A 27755-nucleotide genomic window follows, 5' to 3' on the forward strand; every position below is an offset into this window, starting at 1 on the left:
AGGGTTGTTTTTTTCCTCCAGGGCAAACCAGAAATATTAATTTTGCTGTTGCACCAGGGTTAGTGTGGCATGTGAGAGAGGCATCCAGTGGGCAGCATGGGGCATACTGACAGGCAGACAGGAAGGGCAGTGGGTGGGGCGGGGGGTTGGCGTGGCTGGTGGTCTGTTGGGCTGGCTGACATCTCTGTCTCCTCCTCTCTCCCGGCAGTTCATGGCATCAAGTGGACTTGCAGCAACGGGAACAGCAGCTCTGGCTTCTCAGTGGAGCAGCTGGTGCAACAGATTCTGGACAGCCACCAAACCAAGCCACCTCCCCGGACTCACAACTGTCTCTGCACGGGCACCCTGGGTAAGGGCTAGGGGGTGGGAAGGTGTTTGGTCTCAGGGGAGAAATGGAAAATTTAGCGAGAGAAACAGAAAGGCCATAAAAAGACAGTTTGTTATAAGGTAGACCAAAGGAGGTGGTTGAGGTCTTTTATTAGTAGGAGATTTATAGGGAATGTGGAGAGTGTCAGGGTTATTGGCTTATTATTTGTTGTTTACTGATAACAGTGTCGAGGCCATATCTGAAATGGCCCAGCTTTTCTATAAAGTCATGCTAATCAATCAAATAATTTCAACTGGATAATTTCATTAGGCTGTTATTCAGGAAAAGTTTGTAGACCAGAAGGTGATTTGATAAATTGAAATACAGAATTATTCTGTGTAACCCACAATTGCATTTTTATTTCTGATGAGTTCAGGTAACAAGCTATTCAAAGCTTCCCATAAGCTTCACTTAAATTATATTGAACAGAAAGGATAGTTTTATCACCATCTGAGGAGAAAATCCTTTTACACAGACTCATAAATACACAAACAAACGGATCATCCAGTGCTGACAGTTTCACATAACTTCTGTGTCATCTATGTAATTTCTTTTGTCATTGCTCCTTCACAAGGAGGATTATTGCCCACTTCTTAAGTACATGTTCAACAATTTGATCTCAATATATTTCTATTTACCCACCTCCCCACCTCACCGCCACCCCCTCTCTCTGTCTGTTCCCATACAGGTGCAGGGAGCAGTGTGCACCACAAATGCAACAGCGCCAAACACCGCATCATCTCGCCTAAGGTGGATCCCCGCTCAGGTGGCTACAGCAGCGCCCACTCTGAGGTACAAAACAATGACGTGTCGGAGGGGAAAACCGAGCACAGCACCCATGGTGGAGGCAAAAGCTCCGGGGGAGGAGGCGGAGGGGGCAGCGCCAGGGAGAAACGCAATGGCAAAGTCCACAAGCCGGTCCTCCTCCACCAGAACAGCACGGAGGTGTCATCCACCAACCAGGTGGAGGTCCCTGACACCACCCAGAACTCCCCCGTCTCTATCAGCAGCGGGCTCAACAGTGACCCAGATATGGCTGACAGCCCCGTGGTGACAGGGATGAGCCACGTGGCCTCTGTCATGTCTGGCCTGTCCCAGAGCGTCTTCATGTCTGAGGTCACCGGAGACCCTGTCTACAGCATGTCTCCTACCGGAGGTCCCAACACTCACCTGATGGGTGCAGATGCCACCTCACAGGGCTTGGTGCTGTCTGTGACCTCTGACAGTCACAAATTTGCCTTCCCAGGTGGAGGAGTGGGGGAAGCTGGGACAAATGCAGCAGGAGACAGTCTTTCTATGCTGTCTGCAGCTGGGGTGTCCGAGGAGCTGGTGCTCTCCAGCAGCCTTGATGCTGGATCTATCAAGATCCCAGAGACCAACATGAACTTTGACCCCGACTGCTTCCTGAACAACCCCAAGCAGGGCCAGACCTATGGGGGCAGTGCGATGAAGACAGAGGGCAACTCCTCCTCAGCGTCATCCTCCAACGGCAGCACCAACGGCAGTCTGCAGCGCTCCCCCACCATGTCAGACAACGGCTACGGCTTCAGCTCAGCTCTGGTAAAGAACATCAAGACGGAAGACACCTCCTTCGAGCAGCAGCTGGCCAAGGAGAGCGGCTACCAGGTGGGGGCAGTAGTAAACTGTGGCAGCGGAGTGCCTGTGTCGTCTGGTGCTGGTCCAGCCCAGGGCAACCTCTCCCTGACCCCAGCAGGCTCCTTGCTGCCTTCCGGTGGGGGCCTGAGCCCCAGCACCACCTTGGAGCAGATGGATTTCAGTGCCATTGATGCCAAGCAGGACTATACCTCCAGTGCTGCCACAGTGGGCTATGGTCAGGCCATGTCCAGCCCTCATTTACCCCACCAGAATCGTTCACCCAGCTTCTTCCTCCAGGATGCCTCTCAGACCGGCCAGGCCCAGCAGGGGAGGCCCAGCATGGGCCAGAAAACCCACATGATGGAGCACAACTCCCACGACGCTGGGGGCTATATGGGTCTGCAGGTGGTGAAGACAGACTCCCCTGGCAGCAACGGCCACCTACACCACCACCACCAGGCCCACCAGAGCCAGCATAGGGCCAACTGTAATGGAGGCTCACCCACAGAGGGGCCTGGGCAGGCTGGCTCTCTCCAGCTGCTACAGTACCAGGGGGGCTTCCCTGGGCTGGGCACTGAGCATGAGGAGGTGGTGGGTCTGGAGCAGCCAGGCAGTGTGGGTTCAGCTCAGCCTGGAGCCACTGAAAATGGAGCAGACAGCCTACTGAAGCCTGGAGATCACATTCAGGCCTGTGGAGGGGGGAGCGGAGAGGGAGGGGGGACGGAGCACTACCTGCAGCAGGCCTCGGACAGTGGAGGGGGGACAGGAGGTGCAGGGGAAGGAGTGGGCATTCGTAATGGAAACAACAGCAGCGATGGCAGCAACCGCTCCCAGCAGCAACAGCAGCTGCAGCCCCTCCTCCAGGGTACAGGCATGGTCCAGGGACTCTACAACACCGTAGGAACCCACCAGGGCCTGGGTGGAGGGGCCAGCAATGGAGGAGCAGGGGGGACAGGCATGGAGATCAGTCTGGATCACTTTGACATCTCCTTTGGGAACCAGTTCTCTGACCTCATCAACGACTTCATCTCAGTGGATGGCAGTGGGACCGCCATGTCAGCTGGAGGGGCCCTGTATGCCCACCAGCTGGTGACATCCCACGGATCAGACAGTCAGAACACGGGTGGTGGGGCCCCTCAGCAGGGCCAGGAGGATGGAGGGGCCAGGGGCTCTGGCTACACCCCCTCAGAGCTTTGCCTTCAACCCTGCTGCAGCCCCCAGTCTCTGAGCGGAGGGGCCGGGGCAGGGGGAACCACCGGAGAGGCAGGCTCCTTGTCCTACATGCATGTAGCAGAGGTGGTTTCTGCCGCTGTGGCCCAAGGGGCTCTGGGGATGCTCCAGGCCACTGGACGGCTCTTCATGGTCACTGACTATTCCCCCGAGTGGTCCTACCCTGAGGTGGGTGTTCAGTGCTATTTCTCCTCAAAGTCTTTAATTTGAACTAATGAAAAGTGCAGTGCATTGCAGAATATTTAAATGGGCTGTCAGAATATTAAAATGTGTTGTCAGAAAGAGTTACTGGGTTTGCATTTATATTTTACATTTTAGGCATTAAACTGGCAATCTTATTCAGAGTAAATTACAAGTGTAACAGTAGAATAAATTTAAATTCATGTATCCCCAAAATTACGAGCAGCCAATAAAGACTGCAGGTGTCAGAGCAATGGCATTCAGACAAGAAGTATCATCAGTAATATAAAGTTGTAAAAATAAATTAGAACCAAGCAAAAAAAGGCAGGGGCAGGGGGAGGTGAATGAAGTCTTCCCTGAAGAGATTAATTTTCAGGGTAAGATAGGGAAAGTTTCTGCAGTCTTTACTGTGGTGGGAGTTTCCATTGTTGGGGAGCCAGGAGAGTCAAAAGTGGAGCAATTACCAGGTAAGCACAGGGATAGTACTAAGCACTCAAGTAGTGCATGGCATGGGCTGGAGTGTAGGGCTCAGCCATGGCCTGCAGGGAAAGGGCTGCAACTCCTGTAGTAGCCCGAGTTTTGCATTTGACAGGAGCAGGCACAGGGAGCCAGTAGAGGGAGTGCAGGAGGGGGATGGCATGGTGGCTTTGGATCACTCTGTCACTCTGGATAAAACCATCAGCTAATTGCCTAAAATATAAATGTTATGTAAAAGGTATGTGAGAAATTAGTGGGGTGTTCTTGGTGAGTTGCAGGGGCTGAAAATGCTTTTAATTACACATTCTGGTTTTGTAGAATATTACTATATGGCCTGTGATATGACTTAAACTGTTTAGCAAATTACTCTACCTCATCAAAATCAAGCTTGACCGCTTTCCTATTATGTACAATGCAGTCTCATCTCTATTAGAACGATGTAGTCAGTAGCAATATCCTCCTCTAACCCCTGGAGGGCAGCACAGTATTTTAACTTGGTGGTTGAGTGTTTTAGAGAAATGGGCAGAGGTGTGATATTGGTTATCCACTTGATGGCAGTAGAGGTCAGTATAAGGATGTGTGTGTTTTCAGCTTGGTGTCATTCTTAGCTATGCACTCTAGATGGCAGGCAGCAACAAATTATCTAATGGCGTATACTCGAACCTGACTTGGCAGGTGTGGTATGAGTGTATTTCATCCATCTGCTCTGTTTTACAGGGTGGGGTGAAGGTGCTGATCACTGGGCCCTGGCAAGAGGCCAGCTCTAACTACAGCTGCCTGTTTGACCAGATCTCAGTCCCTGCCTCGCTCATCCAACCTGGGGTGCTGCGCTGCTACTGCCCTGGTAAGACAGTAGCATCCTCACTCACATCAAACAAGAGAAGGGACATTAGATTTGACGGGAAGTTTTCACGATCACATGAACCACAAGCCACCACAGAGATGTTACTGGTTTAAATCAACATATTCAAATTGACCATTGACATTTCAGAATTTTTAACGACCTTGTTTTCTAGCAGCAAAGACAAGTATAGCAGTGTATCGTAAGTACTTTAAAATGAGTCACCTGAAGCTTTGGTTGAGCCATGACAGTGACCCATCAGAAAAACAAGAATATTCACAGAGTATAGCATGAGCTTTCATTTGCTTGTGTAAGGTATCACTCTGCAGGCTGAAATTATGCAAAACACTCAGTCCACAACATTAGTGAGTGCATTAATTCTAGTTATATGCACATAGATGTTTGAAGGGAAGGATTTGCTTTTAGAAAATAATCTTAGTCACTTTTAGATCCCATCTTAACTGAAAATACAATTCCATTTTGTACCAATGTGCACAAGCAATGCAAATTTAAACAAGCAATATTTCCAAATTTAAAACCCATGTTTAGCTGTCACATACTGTCAAGCCCTATATCAAGAGCCATGTCTATCAATTTGTCAGTCAAAAATGTCATTTTTAATTAAATAAACAAAAGATATAGCAGTTGTCAGGCTGTTGTGGCACCACAGGAGGCACTGTAATCCTTATTTTGCCTTATTTGTTCACACTTACAGTAGTTGTGCAGGGAAGATTAAGCCAGTCATTACCAATAAACAAATCTGAGTACACAATACTATCACTGTGTGTACTGTATATGCATTGAATTCCCATTATCCTCTCCCTCCCCAGCTCATGACACAGGTCTGGTGACGCTGCAGGTGGCTGTCAGTAACCAGATCATCTCCAACTCGGTGGTGTTTGAATACAAGGCCCGCGCTCTTCCTTCACTGCCCTCATCTCAGCACGACTGGCTCTCACTGGATGGTACGTCTCTCCTCAGTTTTTCTTCAGCTCTGGTCTTGCATGCTCTCTTTGCTCCCTCCATCTTTCTTTTTCCTCTCATTTTTCTCTATCGTTCTTGCTCTGTCTCCATTTGTCTCCTCTCCATCTTTTTATCCCTCCCTCCAACTCCTCCAAATCTCCTGTGGCCTTGTTAATGTCTGCTGGATCATCATGCATTACAACTCGCTGTCTCTTGCTTTGTGTTGCTCTCTATTGTCATGACTTACACGTCCATGTGCATTAGCTTCCTCTGGAGCCAAACAAGTGTACGGGAAATCGTTGAAGGTTTTAGAAAAGAAATGCTGCTAAAAATAAAATGAGGCCTTTGAAGTTTTTATACTTGCGTATCGACATAGTAATAACCATCATCACCGTCATATATTATTTGGGAGGAGATCGGCGATTTCACTCACACATTACATATAGATTGCAGTGTTGAAATATTTCTGCTGCAATGTTGTGTTGGAATGAATTTTGTTACATCTTCTTTACCACAATGACAAGAACACCTGGAAGATAATGAGTTGCATATACAATCTCATATTGATGTAATTTCATTCTTAAAAGATGCTGCTCCCTTGGTCCTTGACCAAACAAGGCTGAATGTCACTGGAAAGTTCTTGATTTTGATGCCAGTGCATGTGTGGGAATTGTCTGGAAGGTATTTCAGAACCTTTGACTTCTAGATCAGCTTCTTTGGAAAGTACCTCTTGTTGGCTGGGGTTAGGGTTAGGTATTCAAGTAGGGGTTAGGGTTAAGTATCAAGTGCATAAAAAGATGTCCAAGCAAGAATGCATACATATGGTCACACGTATGCACGCTCACACACACACACACACACACACACACACACACACACACATGGAGACACAATTTGTAGACAAGTTGTATGATGTTAGTGCGTTTCTGTGGCCATAAGGAGATAATACATTTATTAGAGGGAGAACCTCTGCTTTGAGCCTTAACACTGTTGTGTTATGATGTGTTCTGTTAGACATGTAATGATTGATAACTACAGTCAACCAATTTCATTCTGCATTCTGTGTTGGAATATTGCATTACATTTGTATTACATTTGTATTTGTACATGTTACATTTATCATTTTCATTTTACATTTTAGGCATTTTACAGACTCTCTTGCCAAGAGTTCAATGAGTTCAACAATAGAGAAAACCTAAATTCATCTACCACCTACGTTACAATCAGCCAATAATAAAAAGGCCATTGTTGAAAACAGCAGTGCCCAGATATCAGAATAATAAGAGGGTTGCTGTATATCTGTATTGTCTGCCCAAATTCCCCACTTCCCCACTCCACAAAGAGATATTTGTTGGAGAATACACAGTGACAAACATGGACTTTGCATCCTGGTCATTTACAAAGATTATGATTTAATGGTTTTATGTGAGCCCCTTATGGTTAAAAATACCTTTTGTAGATGAGCATTGCAGGACTGCATGACATCTAATAATGAGTGCTGCAGGGCTGGCAATATCTGTGTTTAAATTCAAGTCAAGTCTGTGAGTCAGATGATAGCTATGTGTTTTCAGTAGCATGCGTGTGCACAAGCATTTCTGTGCGTGTGTATGCCTTTGCATGTTTGTATGTGTGTATGTGTGGTGCTGGGGGAGCATTGCTGCAGTGTTTGAGCATTGACAGGATAAAGTAGGGCATGGCGAGGCGCGGGCTGACGGGACAGCTGCATTGCAGACGGCCCTTGAGGGAGTGGGAGTGAGTAATCGGGAGCTGGCGGCTCCCACGCGCGGCAGAACCAGTGGATCCCTCCGCCATTCATACCCTACTGCCTCACTGGCCCATTCACAGAACCAGTTAAGGAGGAGCTGGCTGTCTCATACTCCACACAAAGCAGAGGGAAAACACAGCCCACCCTATTACCTTACTTACAGTAACCCCTTGCCTGCCATCTCTTACAGTTTGTTTCACAGCTGCTTGTGGTCTCCGATTTTTAGCACGATAAAGGCATTTAGTGATCCAACAAGTTCACTGAATGCATGTTTTTGGTCTGTTCACTTGCAAGGTTTTCTGGCTGAATTTCAACTTGTCTATGCTGATGCTTGTCACTCATTCTAATGGAGGATATATGAGCAATATATGAGCACGCACAGTGCCATGAGAGAGCTGATCAACCTGGAATTATTAGAGAAATGGATCCACAGTAGCCTATGTCCGACAGCTCATGTAGGCAAAAGTGTTTGCAGTATCAGAAAAATAACACAAATATAATATAATGTCACATAACATTGAGATTGTGTGATATATCCATAGAATGTCACATAAATAAGTGGTAAGCCTGTGTGTGTGTGTGTGTGTGTGTGTTTGTGCTCCACTTCATGCCTGTAGAGAGGCATGAAGGGAACAAAAAGGGAACGATTTTCTCTCTATGAAATACTACAGTCGTGAAAATCACCAATATTTTACGAATTATACTTGTTAGTACAAGAAATTAGTGTCTCTCCAAAATCAAGCAGCAAGTTATGGCAAAGGTTCAGCACCACCGCGCTGTGGACAGCGACTCTGGCGCACCGTACCCATTATGCAAATTCAGCAGGGCTTTTTTAGGATTCTGTTTTTCTTTTTAAAGTAAATGTTTGAATGTTTGTTTACCCCCTGCAATCATAGAGGGAAATTCCAGTTCCGCTGAGGAGTCCAGACAATACAGAACTTTTTTCTTTTTTTTTCAGAAGTAGGGCAGAATGTATTCACTTGGGCATGTGTTGTCATAGATTTAATGGTGCCACTGAAGCATAACAGAACACCAAAAAGTGTTGTACCTCTCACAGAATAATGAAGAGCCAATTGCTAACCTACCTCAAAAACACTAGTGGGACAAGAAGGCGCCTGTCACCCAATGCGACACCTTGGCTGTTCAGGCTCATGCTACTTAACCCCTAGCTCGGTCACCTAATTGACCTGTAGGGTAATGACATTATGTGCCACATGCAATATTATGTCTCAAACCGCAGCACAGTACTACAGCCTGTGAGTTTGTTCTCCCATGGAAGACTCACTGTGCTATGATGTGCTAATGGCACAGCTGCCTGCCTGCCTTGATTTGTCATAATGCAGAGTGGGGGAAGGGGCGCTTTTTCTCTGCAGCACTGCAGGTACGGAGCCATGGGCAGGACAGAAAAGACAGAGGTAAAGCAATCGGAGCTGCAGCGCTCTCTTCACCCGCCCCAATAAGTGCCTGTGCTCGGATCCCACGGCCCCCCTCGCTAGCCGGGAGCGGTTCGCTGGGAAAGACCAAATTACAGCCCCGCATAGCGGCACACTGACTGTCAATGTTCAAGGGAGCGTATTGATAGTATTGAGTTGCCTAAAAACTACACCGGCGTGACAAACGGGAGACCGTGCACACACAATGCAGGAGCGGAGGAGTGGGCGTGTTTGGGTAAACACGGTAAACTACCGCAAACAGGACAGGGTTCAATTTCAGGCGATAGACTGGTGAGAGGGGGGGGTCGTCTTTTGAAACGGCTGCACCGACTCTCTCCGGTACTCACGTCCAGGCGCACAATGAACCGAAGTAACAAACACACGGGGACGCGTCGAGTATTTACCCGTAAGAAAAAATGGACCGAATCGACCGCCTTTAAGTTGAACAAAGCAGCCTCTTGAGCTCGGTGTTGAGGCAACGGGAAATTGAGAAAAAAAAAAAAGTAAAGCGTAAACATTGTAGCAATAATTATAATAATAATAACAATATTAATAACAATAACGAGAGGGGGCGCGAGCTTTTAAAAGCACGACAACGGCTCGACGAGGAGGGGGGGAAACGGGAACTAGGGCGTCTGTTTACCGGCGGCACGTGCGCACGACGTCTCCTAGCAGCGGTATTTGTCATTTTACTGCAGGCTGGGAGAGCAGCGACTACTAGAAACACCGGGAAAGTGTGTGTGGGGGGGTTATAGGAGAAGCAAGTGAAGAGGAGGAGGGGGCTATTATAGGAAGAAGAGTAGTGAGCGGTCTTTATCTCTCTCTCTCTCTCTCTCTCTCTCTCTCTCTCTCTCTCTCTCTCTCTCTCTCTCTCTCTCACGTCGCTCTCTTCCCTCACTTTGTTCTATTGTTGACGAGTGCTCTATTGAGATTGAGATTCATTCTACAGCAAGGATATATATATATATTTTTTTCTCCTCACAACATCATTCATACCGAGAAACTGTGGGATCAAAACTGCATTTTGAGTGAAATGCAGCCATGGTTGGACTTCTTTGGGTCAGGATGCCAGTGAATGACACCTGCTTTTCTTAAAAGACAAAAGGGGCAGTTTTTGTTTTTTGTTTTTGTTTTTTGCTTTGAGGGGGACTCTACCAATGGAAAATGAAATAGAAGGTTAGATGTGTTAAGTTCAATCTATGGCTGTCGTGCTGTGTTGTGTTCTGTTTGTGTTGTATTTGGGCTGTTTTTTTGTTTTTTTTCCCTGTGCTTTGTGTATGACAGGAGAAGTTAAAGTTACACGTTTCCTCGAACACCCCGAATGCTAACTTACTGTTATCAGCCATGTGTCTTAGTCTGTTCCAGCTGTGTCTATCTTTTAGCGGAGTTTTGCTGAAATGAAATGTGTATTTTGACCACATGCTTCCTTTAAGTGTTTCATGTGACTCTGCCTCATTGCAGAGCACTGGAGAGTTGACGGTTCATAGTAGCCAACTCCTGACTCACGACAATTCCCCTTTATACATTTTGACGCCTTTAGAGAACATAGCTCTCTATGTTTGCTTTCCCGGTATTTTTTTTTATAATTAAATAGCGAGGAAGTTATGTTGTCCTAGCTCTCTTTCACCTGCCATCTATCATATACTGCCGCTACTTCTTAGTAGTTTTGGCAAAACGGTGCTTTCACCGGCTTCATGACACTTTACGGTCAGTTTTACTGAACTATATGATGACCGTGTGTTCCCGTCCCGACCTACTCGGGTTAATGTCCCTTGCCAGCTGCAAGTGGTGTTTCACGTGTTGTTGGAAGTACGGTAGTTGCTCTAGCGCAGTGGAGGGTTGTCGCAGCCTGGTATCCTGGTCAGGCTATCGGGGCCAGTGTCTCGTCGGTGAAATCTGCCTACTTAGGCTGCTGTTACCTAGTTCAGATAGTAGAGCGGACCTCGTCAACGCCACTGCCAAATTAAACCATTCAAATGAGCCGGAATGAGGACTACAAGTAGCTACAGTTAGCCCCTCATAAGTGTCGCTGAGTGTTTCAGCACCACGGATCTATGAACAGCAACATCAGCGCCTGTGTGTCTGACACGGCGTTTCACTTTTATCCCCTTTAGTCCTCAAACTTTGCTTTGGTTTAGCGCTGTCACTCTAGACTATTAAACAAAGAGTGAATTCGCCATACATTTTCTATCTACCTGTTGCTCTTCTTTGAAGTTTTGACTATATCCTAAGGAGTGCAACGATATGCATTGCACCACATGTTTTATTAAAGGAAATATGATCTATGTTAAATACAACACCGCAGGACATCCTTGCCAAGTCTTTTAGAACATGTTTTAAAATGTTGGAGGAATTTCCATAGTGCTTTTGGCTGTTTTACATAATGTATATGCATTGAGAGTAGTAATAGTAGTAGTAGTAGTAGTAATGCATGCCATTTAGTGGACACTTTCATCCAAAGTGCTTTACAGTACCATGAGTGCATACATTTTAGCATGAACGGTAGTAGTAGGAATGGCACAAACTGCACAAAACCACTTAGTATTAGTGGTGTTGTAATATGCTAGTAGTAGTGCTAGTGGTAGTCATGTGCTTGTAGAAGAAATAGCATAGTAGCAATACTAGTAGTAATATTAGTAATATTAGCAGTGGAAATGTGATAATAGTGCAAGCAGTCATATGTATGGTAGTAGAAGTAGTGGTACTGGTAGTATTAATATTTGTACTAGCCGTGCTAGTGTAGTAGTAGCAGCAGCCGTAATAGTAGTAGTAGTGGTGGCGGTGGTGGTATAGTAGTAGTAGTAGTAGCAGAGGTAGTAGTAATATTAGTACTAGCAGTGGCAGTGAGGTAATAGGATCAGTAGTATTAGTAGTAGTAGTAATTGGTACTGTAGTAATTGTAGTAGTAGTAGTACTATCAGTAATAGTAGTAGTAGCAGCAGCAGTAGTAGTACTGTTAGCTGTAGCAACAGAATGCTTATACCTGGAAGTGATGGATCGCCCCAGACTGGAGGGTTTAAAGAGGTAAAAATGTTTAAAAAGAGCTGACCTCATTCAAAACAACAAACTCAGCGTTACTGGGTTCTAGTATAAAAGTTTTCATTCCTTTCAAAACGTTTTTGGCAGCAACAATTATTTATTTAACTATAACTTTCTAGTCCATGCTAAGCTTACCACTGTATTTCATAAGACCTTCCTTTTTAGAGTAAAAGTCCAATATATGTCAATTTTCCATATATCAGATTTTTCTAAATTCTCATGCATTTTTTTTTTGTCTGTAGCATGAAATATCTCATAAGTTCTATGTAGGTAATACCAGTCTATGCTGTGATTTGAAATATGCACTATGGTCTCCATCTCTTTGAACAGGGAATAGTGTACTTTTCTGTATCATAAGCTGAATGTATAATAAGAACTGTAATTTGAGGTGTTTTTTGGTAGATTATAAGTTTTGTTTTTGTCCTGGTCTGCTAATGCGCTTATCACATATTCATGATTGTGTATAGGTTCCATTCCAGTTCATGCTATGCAGTTGTGTCCCTTTCTACCCACATGCTTGTCTCTCTTAGTTGTACCTGTCATAACACCTAATTAAAAAAGAGGGGTGAACTACCCACTCTCAAAACAAGCATACCTCAAGATCAGATGGGTTCAAGTCTCAGCTCACTATTGTATCTCTGCCTCTGTCTTCGCTTTACCTGTTATAAATTGCAATTGTTGCTACAATATGCTCTAGATAGCATTATGTGTCAAAAGACTAAAATGTAATTCCAAGTGCCATGTTAAAAAGATTGCCATGCCTTGAGGGTGCGGAGAACCCTATGAATGTGTTTAGCCTAACTGTGTTGTCTTGCTATTAATGGAAAGCTTAGGAGACATCCTGTCCCTTGAGCCATGGTGTGTTGTATCAGATTGATTCATCATTGAAATTATCTCTCCACTCATCTCTCATTTACACTCCTGCCTGCAGCTGATGAGTCAAGCAGCATATAGTTATCTATGCAAATAGGAAGCTAATGATATGTACTTGTTGTCAATTGAGCATCTCTAAAAAAAAAATCAAACTGCCCTACTTTTCAAGACAAGAATCCAATACTGTATGTATGTATCTCTCTGTTAATGTAATAGTGGATGACAGCAAATCCCCAATGGTGTTTTCTCTTGGCATTTTACCTTCAATGTGACACGTTGTATAGAGTATCTATTCAGCGTTGAGTCTGTATATTGATATTGACCCATACAGCTGGACACATGCCATTAGGTTAGGAGTCCCTTAACCTAGCTGCCTTGTTTAACACCAACAGAAAAGTATCATTCAGACAATGTGTGCTTTTTAAGTGTTATTAAACTGGGCTATATGGATGCGAATTAATTATTTTTATGTGTATAGAAACACAGTGGGGAGTCACTTTTGTCTTATAGCACATAATATCCCCTGATATTATCATTTTGCTCACCTGTTGCACTCTAATTTGTTGATGCACTACAAGAGAAGTACACTAGTAATGCAGGCATCCGGCAGGCTTAACTTGTGTTGAATTTTTTATAGCCTTGAAATCAAAATGTTGACATCGGAGCTGAATGCCTTGTGTGAAGGGTTTCTGCTGATGCATACTGGTTGCAAATTGGTGTGTGCAAGTGCAGTCAAGCTAGCAGTACAATTTTGACAGATTTGTCCCTTGCAAAAATTGATTTTAGATTGAGGTCCCTGGGATACAAAACAAGGTCAATAACTTAACATAGAGCAAATATGTTTGACAGCACTGAAATGGCAAAAATCAAAACCACATTTATAGGAATCTGGAGTGGTCATTTAATTTGGCCTTTGTTTACAGCCACAAGGTTTGATCATGAAGGTATGTGATTCCTCATAGATAGATTTGATACCATGATTTGATTCTACCAAAGAAAGATCACCATATCACCTACCTTTGATCAATTTAAATCTCTTATTGTCACTCTACTAAGGAGAATAAAAGTCACTAGAAAGAATGTCAGAGGAAAAATAACAATAGAGCAAAACCGAAGCCGGTCATTACTGTATGTCAAAGTGAAGTCGGCCTTTGATCAACACACAGCCATGTGTCCCAGCTGTGAGGGCTGCTGCCAGATGGCTTGGCCCCTTCCTCTGCACGGTCACAAATACCAGCTCCTGTCAGTCAGCTCACACAGAGACCCAGAGGGAGGCCGGCCTCCAGCCTTTCTGCTAGGCTACATGTGAGGAGTCGACTGGCTGCGGAGAGATAATGAGGTCCAGCACTGAGCTTGATTGGCATGAACACAACCACAGGTTCAGAAGTGAGGATTAAAGGTGTCCACCCACACTCTGCCAGAGGTTCACTTATAGTATATGAATAAGCCATGAAGCCATTTTAGGACAAAGGACATATGTGTCTTTTGAAGACTAAGGGCAGCAGACCTATCACTTGATCTGAAGCCTAACAGAAACAGACCCTCAATTCTAAAACACATCTGTGATTGCAGCATGTATTGTTGGTCCAGTGTCTTGAATGCAACCTCATTAGATAGCATACCTTGAACTGTAGCTAACTGGCTTGTCTTATATTAATGTATGTAGATATCATACGTAGACTAATCGTGAATGATTAACCAGTCCAGTGATGCCCTGCATGTGTCTGCCACTCAGTATGAATGCATCATAAACAGAGAGCCAATTGAATAAGTAAATGATACGCTTCTTGTACTGGTCAGCTGCTTTACGTGTGTGTATGTGTATGTGTGTGTGTGTGTGTGTGTGTGCGTGCACCCATGTGTTTCCAAAGCAGTGGAGCTCCAATAACAGTTCTCCTGTTCTCCTCATCCTTGACATTTCTGAGCAAGGACAGACGAGCCGTCCTTCACTGCCCACTAACCCGACCCAACCTCTTCTCCTTCTCCTGCCCCGGCTTGTCCTCTCTTCAGCTCTCCTCTCTTCTCCCCTCACTTTCTCTTCTTTCCTCCACTCCTCTCCTCCCCTCCTGTCCTCTCATCTCCTCTTCACCCTTATCCTGTCCTCCCCTGTAAACTCTCCTGCTGTCTTCTTCCTCCCTCCAACCCGTTTTCACTCCAGTATCCCACTGAGTGTCAATAAACAGCCCCGTCCTTCCTTCCCTTTGCCCATTGTGTATCAACCTGTCTCATGAGGAGATGCCATCGTGTCCCAGAGATGTGACAGATCACAGGGGGCAGGGCTGGGATGCTCTCTAGATGTAAAGCCACCACACCTCTTACAGGTCCTTTGACATTTAAGGCCCCTGAGAACCGCTAATGAGAAGCAACAGTGGAGCCACGGTGACACACAACAGTCATCACACACTAAGGAATAGCACTGACTCTGCAGAGATCAGGCACACAAAGTATGTTACTCTTGCGATGGATCTTATACTTAAGCGACTTCCCACACTAGACTTGTGACTTTCCCTATGGAGCCTGGCTTTTTACTCTATATTTTAGGATGACAAGACTAGTAATATATTTATGAGCCTAGATCCCAGGACAAGAGAAGAAATGACTCATTTGGGTTCCAGTTAGTTCAAGAACTCCTGTCATAGAGTATTAGGCAGTTATGTTTTCACATGCTTAATGCTAAGTATTCCCTTCTTAGCCTAGGCAGTTGTCACAATTTAAAAAAGAGCTCAGGTTGTGGTTGTGTCATCTTAGGATTTCCCTCAACTTCACAAAGTTTAGTGTTTCCTCTCACCTCTGGGTTGAGATTGGTCATTTAGCAACTTATTCACTGTAAGTACAGTACACTACAATAGTTATATAACAGCCTACACAGAAAAACTGTTTAAAATTTCCTGCACTCTTTACTCTGTCCGCTGTTTTCATATAAATAACCCTCACTAGATAACACTTAACACTTCAGTGGATAACCCACGCCAGAGATGGGTTCAGACAGAGAATTTATGGAGCATGTATAGGTTTTTATTAAGCAAAGTGGTGAGCCCACTCTATTTTTATATATTTCACGCCTAATTTAGATGGGGAAACAAGGGGAAAACAGCACCGAAAGCAAGGCGAGGATTCAGACCTTTGTCACGTAGAATAAATCTCCACAAGTGTCAGAGAGAGTTGGGCTCATCCACAGAAAACTGGCCTGGCTTTAATGGCCATACTAACCGTATGCCATGACAAGTGTCGTTTTATGCTTTAGTTGACAAATCACCACTCATTCAAGAACTTTAAATGTAATGAGTGGTGGTCTGCCTCATGTTTGCACCTGATCCCTGTCTAAAATAGCATGTCAAAAAAAGCGTGTCACAGTGTGCCCTAAATGTGTGAGAGTGACCACGTCTGCTGCCACACATCGTCACAAGGGAGTAAACTGGAGAATGGGAGGGTGTTAACCACGTCACCTTGTTGTTATAGTTCTGTTTGGCTGCTCGCCTCCCCTCTCTCCTCCTTCTCCCCTCCCACCCATCCCCACCCCCATCCTCCTCCCTCTGCAGTAGACGTGCATCGCATTTGGAGCAGCAGGCAGCAGGTGGAGATGACATCATCTGCACTGCAGCACACTGCAGCACTGGGTCTGAACAAAGACATGTCAGCCTACTGCTAACTACCCCTCTCTCTCTCTCGCTCTCTCTCTCTCTCTCTCTCTCTCTCTCTCTATCTCTCTCTCTCTGTATGAATATCTCTCTCTTTGTCTCTCTCTCTTTTTCTGTGTGTCTGCTCCCTCATGTCAGCCAGTGGGAGAGAGAGAGGGAGCATAACCCTGTGCCTAGACAGGCTGTAGGGCCGTGAACCCCCCCACCCCAGACAAAAGCACTCAGACACAGGCCTTCAGCTCTCCACCTCACCTGGTGAAGATGGATCCCACATGAGAAGAAACACTGCAGACACTCCAAGTCTGTATGAGAGAGGGCTGCTGATCTGACAGCAGGCTCAGTGTGCAACATACAGTAGGGAGGGATGGAAAGCAGAGAAGATCTCGTTATTGTCCTCTAAGTCCATTATTCACAGTGCAGCATGTTGTCACTGATAGCAGTAATTTACTAGCCAGTGACATTATGTTTTGCTGCCCAATGATAGCAGTTACTTGACCTCTTTTACATTGGCATATAGGAAGTCTGAGCGTGACATTAGTTCTCCACAGAGCCTAGAGCTGTGACTGCCAAGATACCACAAAGCGCAAATGTCACCGGGTCGTGCTGTGAAGGCTCCCCACTTAGAGAGTCATTAGGTCCCTACCTACGGCATCAACACAGAGAAAAGAGAGTATGCCAAGTACACATACAGCACAGCAAAGAAGATTTATGGACTCCATATTTTTTTTATTGTTTGCCTTTCTCTCCCCATTTTTTGCTGGTGTACCGAGTCCCTCTCCTCCCATTCATCAATAAGCCAATAGCGCGCAGGCAGACCATACACACACAGGCATGTTCCTGTCGCCTAGTTACCACTCGGCAGCAGGTTGCCACAGAAACGGCCTCATAGTGGCTAAATGGGGAATGCTAATGCAGTCTTCTACACTCCCTGCTGCAGTGGGCTCTCTGTGCCCATCCCATTCCACTGTCTGTGCACAGCATACTGTGTGTGTGTGTGTGTGTATGCGTGCGTGTGTGTGTGTGTGTGTGTGTGTGTGTGTGTGTGTGTGTGGTGCGTGCGTGTGTGTGTGTGTGTGTGTGTGTCCGAGGGGCTTATTGCTTGATCTCTCAGTGGGCCTCCTGCCTTTGCATTATAGTCTTATGTAAACTTACTGCAGCAGGTCAAATTGCAGTTTTTATAAGTGTTTGAAATGGACTTCTTAATTTTAGCTCCTCGAATGCATTTTGTGCAGTGATCTTACTCTGCCCAGCAATTTTACACTCTGCTTGATTTTTCAATTAGACCTCAAGCCATAGGAGTTTATTTTTGTGTTTGATTTACTAACTTAAAGGCTTATGCTCTAAACACCGCACTTTACCGGTCTTTTCAAGTTATTGCTCTGCTCTGTCCCCACTCAAGTCTTGAATTATGCAGCAAGTTTACTATTTCTGATTTCCTTGTTGCAAGAGTTACACCTTCTGAGGCAGAAACCTTGAGCAGAAACAACCCCTTAAAACCACATTGATTGACACAGAGTGCAAAGCAGTGGGTAGCCTCTTAGCCAGCATGTAGACGCTGTGCAGCCCAATACACATCCATCCATCTCGATGTATGGAAAGGCTGGGTTTTCAAGGATTATGGATAGGTGCAAGCTGTGACTGATTCTGTGCCACCAGCCGTTCAGCCCTCCTACCATATGGGCCTGTGGAACATTCTCCAGGGGGTGGGCTGGGTGGGATGGGAGACCTTGGCCATAATGGTCTGTACTTAATCAACAGGAGAGGGCCTTCATCTGCACACTCCCTGTACAGCTTGTCTGAAGCCCTGTGTGAAGGGGTGGACACATTCAACAAGCCCTTACTCACTGGCCAATCATCCAACCTGTATTAGTCTGCTGGGGCTGTGTTGATGGAGTGGTGCGGGAGAGATGGAGGCAGGAGCTCAGTGCTGGGAGCCATTAGCAGATGATTGATGGGCTTTAAAGGTTATTTTAGTAAAGCCAATTGTTTTGATGAAGTTAATGATTGATGTTATTGTTTTCACTGACGTTCTCAGGAGATTAATAACGATTACGCCCTGGGTTTTGTGTCTTGCAGCTGAAAGTGGAAAATGAACTTGGCGTCAGCTGTGCAGTGTCTCAGAGACAGAGTTTTGCATGTGTTCTTAAATATTTTGGTGTATGTCTCATGTTGTTAAGCCCCAAGTCACTGCGACAGACTTAATGCTGCTCAGTGCACTTCAGAACAACATATCTGGTGCAGCTTGCGGTGCATAGTGCATGATCATTTGTCTTGTCAGGACACTGGGTTGTTTGTGCTGGTCACAGCAAAGACAGCCATTTTTTGCACACTGGATGCTGGTTGTGTGCTGACGTGTTCTTCCTCCGTGTCCCACTGCTTGCCCAGATAACCAGTTCAGAATGTCTATCCTGGAGCGCCTGGAGCAGATGGAGAGGAGGATGGCGGAGATGGCCAGCCACCAGCAGCAGAGCAGTGCAGGGAGTGCCGGAGCTGGGGGAGGAGCAGGGGGAACAGGGGGAGGAGGAGGAGGAGGAGGAGGAGGGGGAGGCAACAACAGCCAGTCACAGGTAAAAAGCCACATCAGGCTACTCATAGGATATAGGCTACAGTGAAGACAATCAATGCATATGACATTACATTTGCTGTAGCGAGCGCATTGTCTTTTTTACAGTATAATTATATTTAACCAAATAGAGTGGGCTTTTCTTTTTCTTTGTTAATTTTTTTTTGTGCAAAACAAAATGCAACAACCAATCACATTCTGCTCTTTTGTGTATGTAAGTGTGTATCAGCCCAGGCGCAGGCCAGCAGTTCCTTTGAGAGCCGTGTGGTGGTGGTCTGTGAGAAGATGATGAGCAGAGCTTGCTGGGCCAAGTCTAAACATCTGATCCACTCCAAGACCTTCAGAGGCATGACGCTCCTTCACCTGGCTGCAGGCCAAGGCTATGCCACCCTCATCCAGACGCTCATCAAGTGGCGGTGAGAAATTCAAAACACACTTCAAATCACAATAGATATAATGAAGGTTTAGTGTTTTTTAGATTCTGTTTGCCACACACTAAATAGCAGAGAGATACTAAGTGTGTTCTATCTTCCATCCAGCACAAAGCATGCTGATAGTATTGACCTGGAGTTGGAGGTGGACCCTCTCAACGTGGACCACTTCTCCTGCACGCCTCTGGTAAGACAGCTCAAGTTAAAATCTTTAGAATTATGTGAGCAACTATGAAACTGCAAATTGCTCCCCTCCTGGTCTGTGGTGAGGGAAACCTGTGGGCACCATTGGAGTGGGTGCAACCTGTGGGTCAGTGTAGTCTGATGATTTTTTTGTCCATTAAGTTTAGAGAAAACCTCTAACTCTGTTCCTGTATGCTGTTTTCTGGCTTCTTCATCCCTCTGTTTCATGTCTAGATGTGGGCGTGTGCGCTGGGTCACCTGGAGGCAGCGGTGGTCCTGTATAAATGGGACCGGCGTGCCCTGGCTATCCCAGACTCTCTGGGCCGCCTGCCCCTGTCAATTGCCCGCTCTCGTGGCCACACCAAGCTGGCCGAGTGTCTGGAGCAGCTACAGAGGGAAGAGCAGCAGCCCCCCGCCCCTCTACCGCCCACAACCCGCATGTCTTTCTCCCCGGCCCCCGACGCCCCCACCAGTGACAGCTGGATGGTCAGCTGGGCCAACGACAGCGTGGTAGCACCCAGCGGAAAGAAAGGGGGTGCTGCCACCACCACAACCACCTCCAGCACCACCAACCTCAATCCAGGCCAGTGTGACCCTCTGTTTACAATTCTATTAGACTGAGAAGAACAGTTGTTGGGCTGGTGGCACCTAAGAATCAATCAGGGCAATAGCATTTTCAAGGGTGCATCACACAAGGAGTCGTTGACAGGAACATCCCTTATTTTTTGTTAGGTAGTTATACACCAAAACTAGACACTAATTGTTACATGTTATGTTTCTTGCAGACTTGAGAAGGCCCAGGTCAGAACCCTCCAACTACTACAGCAGCGAGAGCCAGAGAGACCTCCCGCAGGCCAAAAAACACAAACCCAACCCAGAACTGTTTCAGGCCCGGCCTGACAAGGCCATGTCTGTCCCGCTGAGCCTGGAGCAGCAGCAGCTCCACAAGCTGTCCTCTAGTCCCAAGAGCCTGTCCTCAGAGGGTCTGAGCTCAGACAAGGGTCTCTCTGGAGGAAGCGGCACAGGGACCACCAGATGGACCTCCAGAGAGAGTTTCTCCAGCAGCGGCTTAGGGAGGAAGGGGTTGGGGGTCGGTGGAAGCAGCAGCCTGGGGAAAGAGAAGTTGGTCAACCGGTTACGTCAGCGGGAACAGCTAGGCATGCTGGTGATGGCAGACAGAGAAATGGCTGACACAGAACTGCTCTCCTATCGGGAAGATCTGGAGAACCAGGACTGTCTCACACAGATGGATGACCTGCAGGTCAGAATAGAAACTTAACTGTGTCTCTGTCGATTCTTTGTGGTGCTGTATAGCTCAATGGGTAGAGCATGATACTACGGGGGTGAAAGGGTCAATTCCATTGGGGCCAAAAACATGTTCACTCATTATACTGTTAAATGCTGTTGGATAAAAGTGTCACACAAATGGCATGAGAGCACATACAGTATAGTATGCTTCTTCATTATATGTGCATTTTCTCAGAGGAAGGATGTGGTACGGAGACTTAAGTGCCACCACTTTGGAAAGTGGCATGCATATTAATCTAGATTGTCACCAGTGAAGAAAACATGGCAAGATGAGATTCAGATTGGTAGGGACATCAGTGCCATGCTACCAATTCTTTCATGTGTGACTTCTGCATTGGGGAGGACACACTCACTCACACACACACACACACACACACAAACACACACACACACACTTACACACTAGGCCTACCTGGCACTCTGTCGACCTCCATCACAGCATAATAAACTCTCTCCATTGATCCAGTCCCATAGCCAAGGGAGTCCTCCAGCCATCCATCTTAGTTTTACTACTCCACCAAGGAATGAAGTGCTGGATTAGGATTCCACCTACAACACCACTGTCATCACAATTATTCTCTCCATTATTACTAAAGCCATTTCTTGACACATAGTGTGCCAAACATATTAGAATAAAATAAGCAATTTATCCTGCATGCCTGTATAATGCACTAAAATAGCTAGTGGCTAAGCCATTGAACCACTATAGTGGCATAACGTTGACAAGGTGAGACGTGTTCTCAGTCATCTCTGTTTTGTCCCGATGAAACAGGTAAACATGATGACTCTGGCAGAGCACATCATTGAGGCAACCCCAGAGAGAATCAAAAGGGAGAACTTCACCGCCGTGGACTCTGTGCCCTTAGACACCACAGGGGTCAGCAACACCATGAACTGGCTGGCCAACTACCTGGGAGACGTGGAACAGCTGCCGAGCATCATACACCTACGGTAAGGAGCAGCGTGGAGTTGAAGTGCGGTACACACTGTGTGTGTGTGTGTGTGTGTGTGTGTGTGTGTGTGTGTGTGTGTGTGTGTGTCAATGCATATATTCCCACTTGCTTTCCATGCTTTATTAACCGACACTAATATTGTCCAAATGGGCTATCTTGTAATATATGTAAATATTGTTTTAACTGGTGGGGGGTAATAAAGAACTCACAGCCTTTGTATATGCACATTCCCAAATTAATTCACAAATGCACTTGTAGTGAACTGAAAAACAGCTTGAATAAAGAAAAAAAATGTCTGAAGTGTACACTATTGTACAGTACATTGCTTGTCCCATTCGTTATTCCCCACACCAAAGTTGCCCTTGTTGAGACAAAACATTGTTTTAACAGCTGGTGGATAATAAGGATAATATGGGGTACACAGGCTTAGAATAAACTTGCATAGTCACTCTCTATTGCTACCCTGTACATTGACCATAAATATAAATAAAGAGCTCTGAAATGTACTGAAAAGTTCTGTCATTTGTCTTCCCTCAGATCTCTGTATAGCGAGCCCCTGACCCCATCATCCAACCCCAGCCTCAGTCCAGGGGGGTCTCCGTTGAGAGAGGGGCCCCTGGAGAGGTCCACCCTCCCCTCCCCAGCCGACTGGAGCGAGTTCATCAACGCCTCCAACAGCAAGGTGGAGCGAGACCTGGCCCAGCTGACTCTGTCAGACCCAGAGCAGAGAGAGCTGTACGAGGCCGCCCGCCTGGTCCAAACTGCCTTCCGCAAGTACAAGGTACAGGCCCGGGGTCAGGTGCCAAATGCTGTGTGTACTGCTGCCCACAGTGAGGGGGCTGCACTGTTAGGACTGGTATAATTCGATTAAGTTGTTTTTTTTGTCTCAATGATGGATGAAATACGAGAGTTGTTCAAAGGTGAAAGTTTATTTGGTTTTAAGCTTTGGTGCTCTGATCATTTAAGTAATATTCAGGGTTGTGACACAGTTCACTACTACCTTCCTTCTGGGGATATTCTGTAAATTTTATATTCACATTGAATATTATTCACATTATTCTGTCTCTATCTCTGTCTCTGTTCCTCTCCTCATATACACATAACAACACAAACAAATATATATCCAAAGTCTTGTGTCCCTGTGGTTTCAGCATGGGAAAGGTGGCTTGAGCAGAGCATGGCCTTGCTTAGAAGAACGACTGCACTGTCCCCGTCCCCCGCTCCAAATAAATCCGATTAAGCTCACCTATGTATTCTGATTCTCTCTGCCTTTCTCTCTCTCTTTCTCTTTCTCTCTCTCTGTAAGTTAAGTGTATGGATCCCGCTACTGCCTGTTCTTAACTAGCTCTCCACACACCAGTCCCTCACCCTCCCTCTGTCCAACCCCATTCCTCACCTTGCTACCTCCCCCCCGCAGCTACTTTTAATGAGTTTCCACATGTCAAACTGTTCGCTGTCATTCACAGTCATCTGTTATGCCCTTCTACCAGCTGATACTGAGGTGGACCTATGGCTCTCCGTCTCTTTCCCAGCCCAACCCAGCCCAAAATGGAGAATCTCTCAGCAGCAGTTCACCACCTCATCCCCCGTCCTCACATGGGGGCCAGTCCACCGGGGGTGGACTCATTCCAGGGTGCCATTCATGGGCCAGACACCAGGAGACCTCAGGGAGACTTGACAGAGCCACTAATGTCCTTTGTGGCAATAAAGCAGCTCCTATTGTGAACCCTGACCTCTCCCACTCTACTCTCCTACAGGGGCGCCCGCTCCGAGAGCAACAGGAAGTAGCTGCTGCCGTTATTCAACGTTGTTACAAGAAATACAAACAGGTAGGCACCATCAAAGCACTGTAGGTGATCCTATGGATACGTTCACGTCAACTAAATGCTTGTTTCTACATATTTCAATGTAGTTAGTCTACATTACAGTCCTTTATGAGACATATATCTACATGAGTTAAATACCTAAATACCCTCTGAAATACCTTCACTGAAGCTTTTCAGCTTTTTTTAAACCCAGGCTTTTGTTATGCCAATCCGTGATTCACAATTTTTCCCTTTTTCTGTTTGCAAGCTAACATGGATAGCCTTGAAGGTAACACATTTTCAGTGCCCTAGATTTCACTACCGCCAACTGAACAGGTTGCATTACGTTGTGTCATATATTCTTCTACTACTGTGTAACCGCATAGTACTGGTGCAGCGTTCACATCCCAGTGAGCATGACGCATTGTTTTGCTCTTGTTGGCAGTATGCACTTTATAAGAAGATGACGCAGGCCGCCATCCTTATCCAGAGTAAGTTCCGCAGCTACCACGAGCAGAAGAAGTTCCAGCAGAGCAGGAGGGCCGCCGTGCTCATCCAGCAGTACTACCGCAGCTACAAGGAGTTTGGCAGGCTGAAGCCCCACCGCCGTGGGGCAGCTGCTGCCCTGGTGCAGCACAAACTGAGGTAGACACTCAGCCATATATTAAAGCCAAATACTGGAATATAATAGCATAACACTGCCAGGGATAGCAACACATGAAAAGACCCATTTTTCACACTTGAAAAAAGTGTTATCTACCATTAGAAAAATTATTGATTGTGCAAAAGTGAAATAAATGAATGTACTCTTTTAAGGATAATAGGTAACTTAAGTCTGTGGTTCACAAAATGATAACAGACTGAACCCTCAAAATTTTAAAGATGAATAATAAGCTTCAGGTTATGATTTTTTTATTTCAAAAATGAATGCGTTTTGGAATGCAAACCTTCATATCTTTACTGAAAGATAAAAGTTCAGTCTAATCCATATCTTCAGCCCTATGAGTGCTACAGCATTACTATACAGATGTGCCAGTTTTCAACACAAACACTGTTGGGTTACGGACTGTTAAACAGCATTCTCCGTCTTGTGTTTTGTAGAGGTAGTCTGCTCACTAAGAGGCAGGATCAGGCTGCCAGGAAGATCATGAGGTTCCTACGTCGCTGCCGCCACAGGTAGGCCCCGACCCTGGGTCACATAGGGACGTATGCTGTTAGATTTGCACACACATACTCACATACGCAGAAACACACACACACACACACACTAGGCTAGACATATTCATAGATGTAGACCGATTCATTAGATTCAATGCCAGGGTTAGTAAATGGTCTAAGAGAGTCTTTGCCTATAGAGCTAACCAGTAAGACAGGGTAGAGATTACCACTTGTTTCACAGCTTGACAATACTTTCTTTCCCTCAACAAGACAATGAAACTTTTTTTTTTTTACATTCTATGTTATTTAATTTGGGGGGGAAATGGATTGGGTGGTTAGACATGTCTCCAACACCTCAGGCCCTCCCTCCCTCCCCCTCACTGTATTTGGCCCCCACCTGTCCTCGCCCCCCTCCCTCACAGTGCCTACTGTGTGCTAATAGCTGTCTGGTATTGTTTTGCTGTTTACGCCAAGCCCCTTGATGGACCATAGACTGTTCAAGCGGGTGAGTGCAGCCTCAGCAACTCAGTTCGTGCTTCTCTCTCCCTGTTTATTCTGTATGTCTCTGCCTCTCTCTCTCTCTCTCTCTTTCTCACTTTCTCTCTCTCTCTCTCTCTCTCTCTCTTTAATAATACAATTATCTCCTCCTGAGGCTTTGCCCCTCACTTTCTCTCCCTCCCTCCCTTCCTCCCTCACTCTCATTCTCTCTTTCGCTCTCTCTCTCCCTCCATCTCCCCCCTCTCTCTCTCCATCACTGTTGCTTGATGCCTGCTTGCATGAAGGCTGCCGACTGGAGCCACAGGTGGACTGAGAAGCTCAGATTTAGAGCAGAACCGATCTTACTCTTAAACTAACCACTGCTTATGAATGACAACATCACTGCAACACTTAACAGGCCACTTCTCTGTCTCTCTCTATCTCTGTCTTTCTCTCTCTCCTTGGAAATGATTTTTTTGTTTTTGTTTTTATGTTTGTTTTTGGTTTGTTATTTCAGTTCTGTGTGGTTATGAAGAGACCAGTTTGAGAGAACGGAAGGTTTTTTCTCGATCATGTTTTATTCTGTTGCATGTCAAGTGGTGACAACTTTGGGCCTTGCTCTTCTACCTTTAGGCATGCTATGGGCCGGCTATTTTCTCAAGTAGCTGTCTGTCTGTCTGACTGGCTGTGTGTCCTGTTTCTAGCCACTTGACAGACTGGGAGGGGGACTTGACCTCCTCTAATTTCCCTTTACTCAAACTGTCAGTACTGCTGGATGTAACATGGTCACTGGTTCAATGACACATCATCACAAAAAATATTTCATATACACCTGATGGGGAAAAATGCTTCAAACAGCATATATAAAAGTTAGAACTGTTAATTTGATTATTTCACTTTTTTTGTAAGATCTTAATGTGCTTGCTGTTGACATTCATATTACCTGCTATTGCTCTTTTCCATATCTACGGTGCCCATGTGAGTGGGTAGTCATGCTGTACTAAAATAGGTTACTGTGCTTTCAGAGCAAGATTGTTGTTGTAACCACTTGTGATGGCGGGCTTGTCTGCTACATATGATATAGGTTACAGTGCTGTGATAGCATATAGGTCACCGCGAAAAGGCAAACAATAGGATGCTCCACCCGTTGAGGCTACAACACAGAGCTGTAATGGACTCACACCTCCAGGGAGCACACCAGCTCAGCGTGAAAGGAAGCAGCACATTGGCGCACACACACACACACACACACACTTCCACATACTGCTTCTAACCATGCATCTACATGCTCTGCCTCTCTTCCATACATAAGTGTTAAAGTATCTACCTTCTGCTAAGAATAACCAGAGTAGGGCTAAATCCATACATATGGTGGTGGATGTGTTACAGTTAATTTACAGGTAAAGAGTACTGTTTACTTAGCTGGCTGACCGCTTTTCACTCATACTCTGTTTGGACACATGCCTCTGCTATGATGCCACACCAGGCCCACTTCTGGTGTTCTTCTTTTGTAAACTGCCAAACAATGCATATTATGTACATTTGAAAAAAAAACCAATATGTAGTGAGTGTCTTGGGATTAGGTGTATTTTACTTTCTTTAGTCTTCCATGCAGAGAGCTGATTCCTATCAGCCTCTGGGACCTTTTAGAGGAACCATTCATTCTTTTCATCATTGAGCTAATAGATTATAAAGTTTGGAAAGAATGTAATTTGTTCATTTGTAACTATCAAAGGAATACTGAGAACTCTGTACCTATGGAATATGGCTGCCACTTAATATGTTATTTCTGTTTTCAAATGAATTAAGCTGATCGGCTTCTGTTACTACACAGATTATAGTTAGCAACATTTCCTGTTCCGTATTTGTAATAGCACACGCCGCTCAGTGTATTAACTTCAAGTATTTTTTACTTCATCTGTAATTGTGGTAGAGTTGAAATGAATCCTGACCGACATTTTCCTTCCCAGACCGGCTCTAGTTCCTGATGATCTGGGCTGAATGGTGTGATGCTGTTAGGCTAATGTCATGATGAGCTTGTCAACAGAAACCTGTCATTGATGTCGTAGTCATGGCCGCTTGTCTCTCTGTGTTTCAGGGTGAAAGAATTGAAAAGGGCCAGGGAACATGAGACCCCTCAGAAGAGCCCCCTCGCGATGTGACATCACTCTCCTGACTCCTCTTTTCTTTTTTCGTTTGTACCCAAGACATTTTACAAGAGAATTGAAAAAAACATCAATGCAAACACTGCAATTATTACTACTACTGCAGTGTTACTTGTTCTACTACTATTACATGTACAACAGCATTTTTTCACATATCCTTTCTTCCCACTGACTTGATTTCAGTTGGAGAGTGGCAACTTCTATGGGATTATAAACTAAAAGGGTCGGGGTGGGGGGTGCAGAACATTTGCTTCATGGCATTTTTTGCACTTTTTCATGGATTGCTTTGTCTTTTTTGGAGTACGAAGAG

The 27755-nt window shown here is 45.5% G+C and overlaps 1 protein-coding gene across 1 annotated transcript in view; it reads left to right on the forward strand.

Moving 5' to 3' along the window:
* camta1a (calmodulin binding transcription activator 1a) overlaps positions 1-27411 on the forward strand; it is a 270441-nt gene extending 243030 nt beyond the window's left edge. Inside the window, exons 8-25 of the mRNA XM_071894528.2 lie at positions 209-349; positions 1056-3361; positions 4568-4694; positions 5522-5656; positions 18788-18874; positions 18908-18969; positions 19185-19381; positions 19505-19583; positions 19814-20162; positions 20365-20840; positions 21660-21838; positions 22378-22621; positions 23598-23669; positions 23914-23934; positions 24091-24290; positions 24747-24821; positions 25278-25308; positions 27379-27411. Coding sequence (XP_071750629.1) covers positions 209-349; positions 1056-3361; positions 4568-4694; positions 5522-5656; positions 18788-18874; positions 18908-18969; positions 19185-19381; positions 19505-19583; positions 19814-20162; positions 20365-20840; positions 21660-21838; positions 22378-22621; positions 23598-23669; positions 23914-23934; positions 24091-24290; positions 24747-24821; positions 25278-25308; positions 27379-27411 — 4814 coding nt within the window. The remainder of the gene's footprint in view (positions 1-208; positions 350-1055; positions 3362-4567; positions 4695-5521; positions 5657-18787; positions 18875-18907; positions 18970-19184; positions 19382-19504; positions 19584-19813; positions 20163-20364; positions 20841-21659; positions 21839-22377; positions 22622-23597; positions 23670-23913; positions 23935-24090; positions 24291-24746; positions 24822-25277; positions 25309-27378) is intronic.
* Positions 27412-27755: the final 344 nt, after the last annotated feature.

Source organism: Centroberyx gerrardi, chromosome 14, assembly GCF_048128805.1.
Source record: "Centroberyx gerrardi isolate f3 chromosome 14, fCenGer3.hap1.cur.20231027, whole genome shotgun sequence".
NCBI lineage: Eukaryota > Metazoa > Chordata > Actinopteri > Beryciformes > Berycidae > Centroberyx > Centroberyx gerrardi.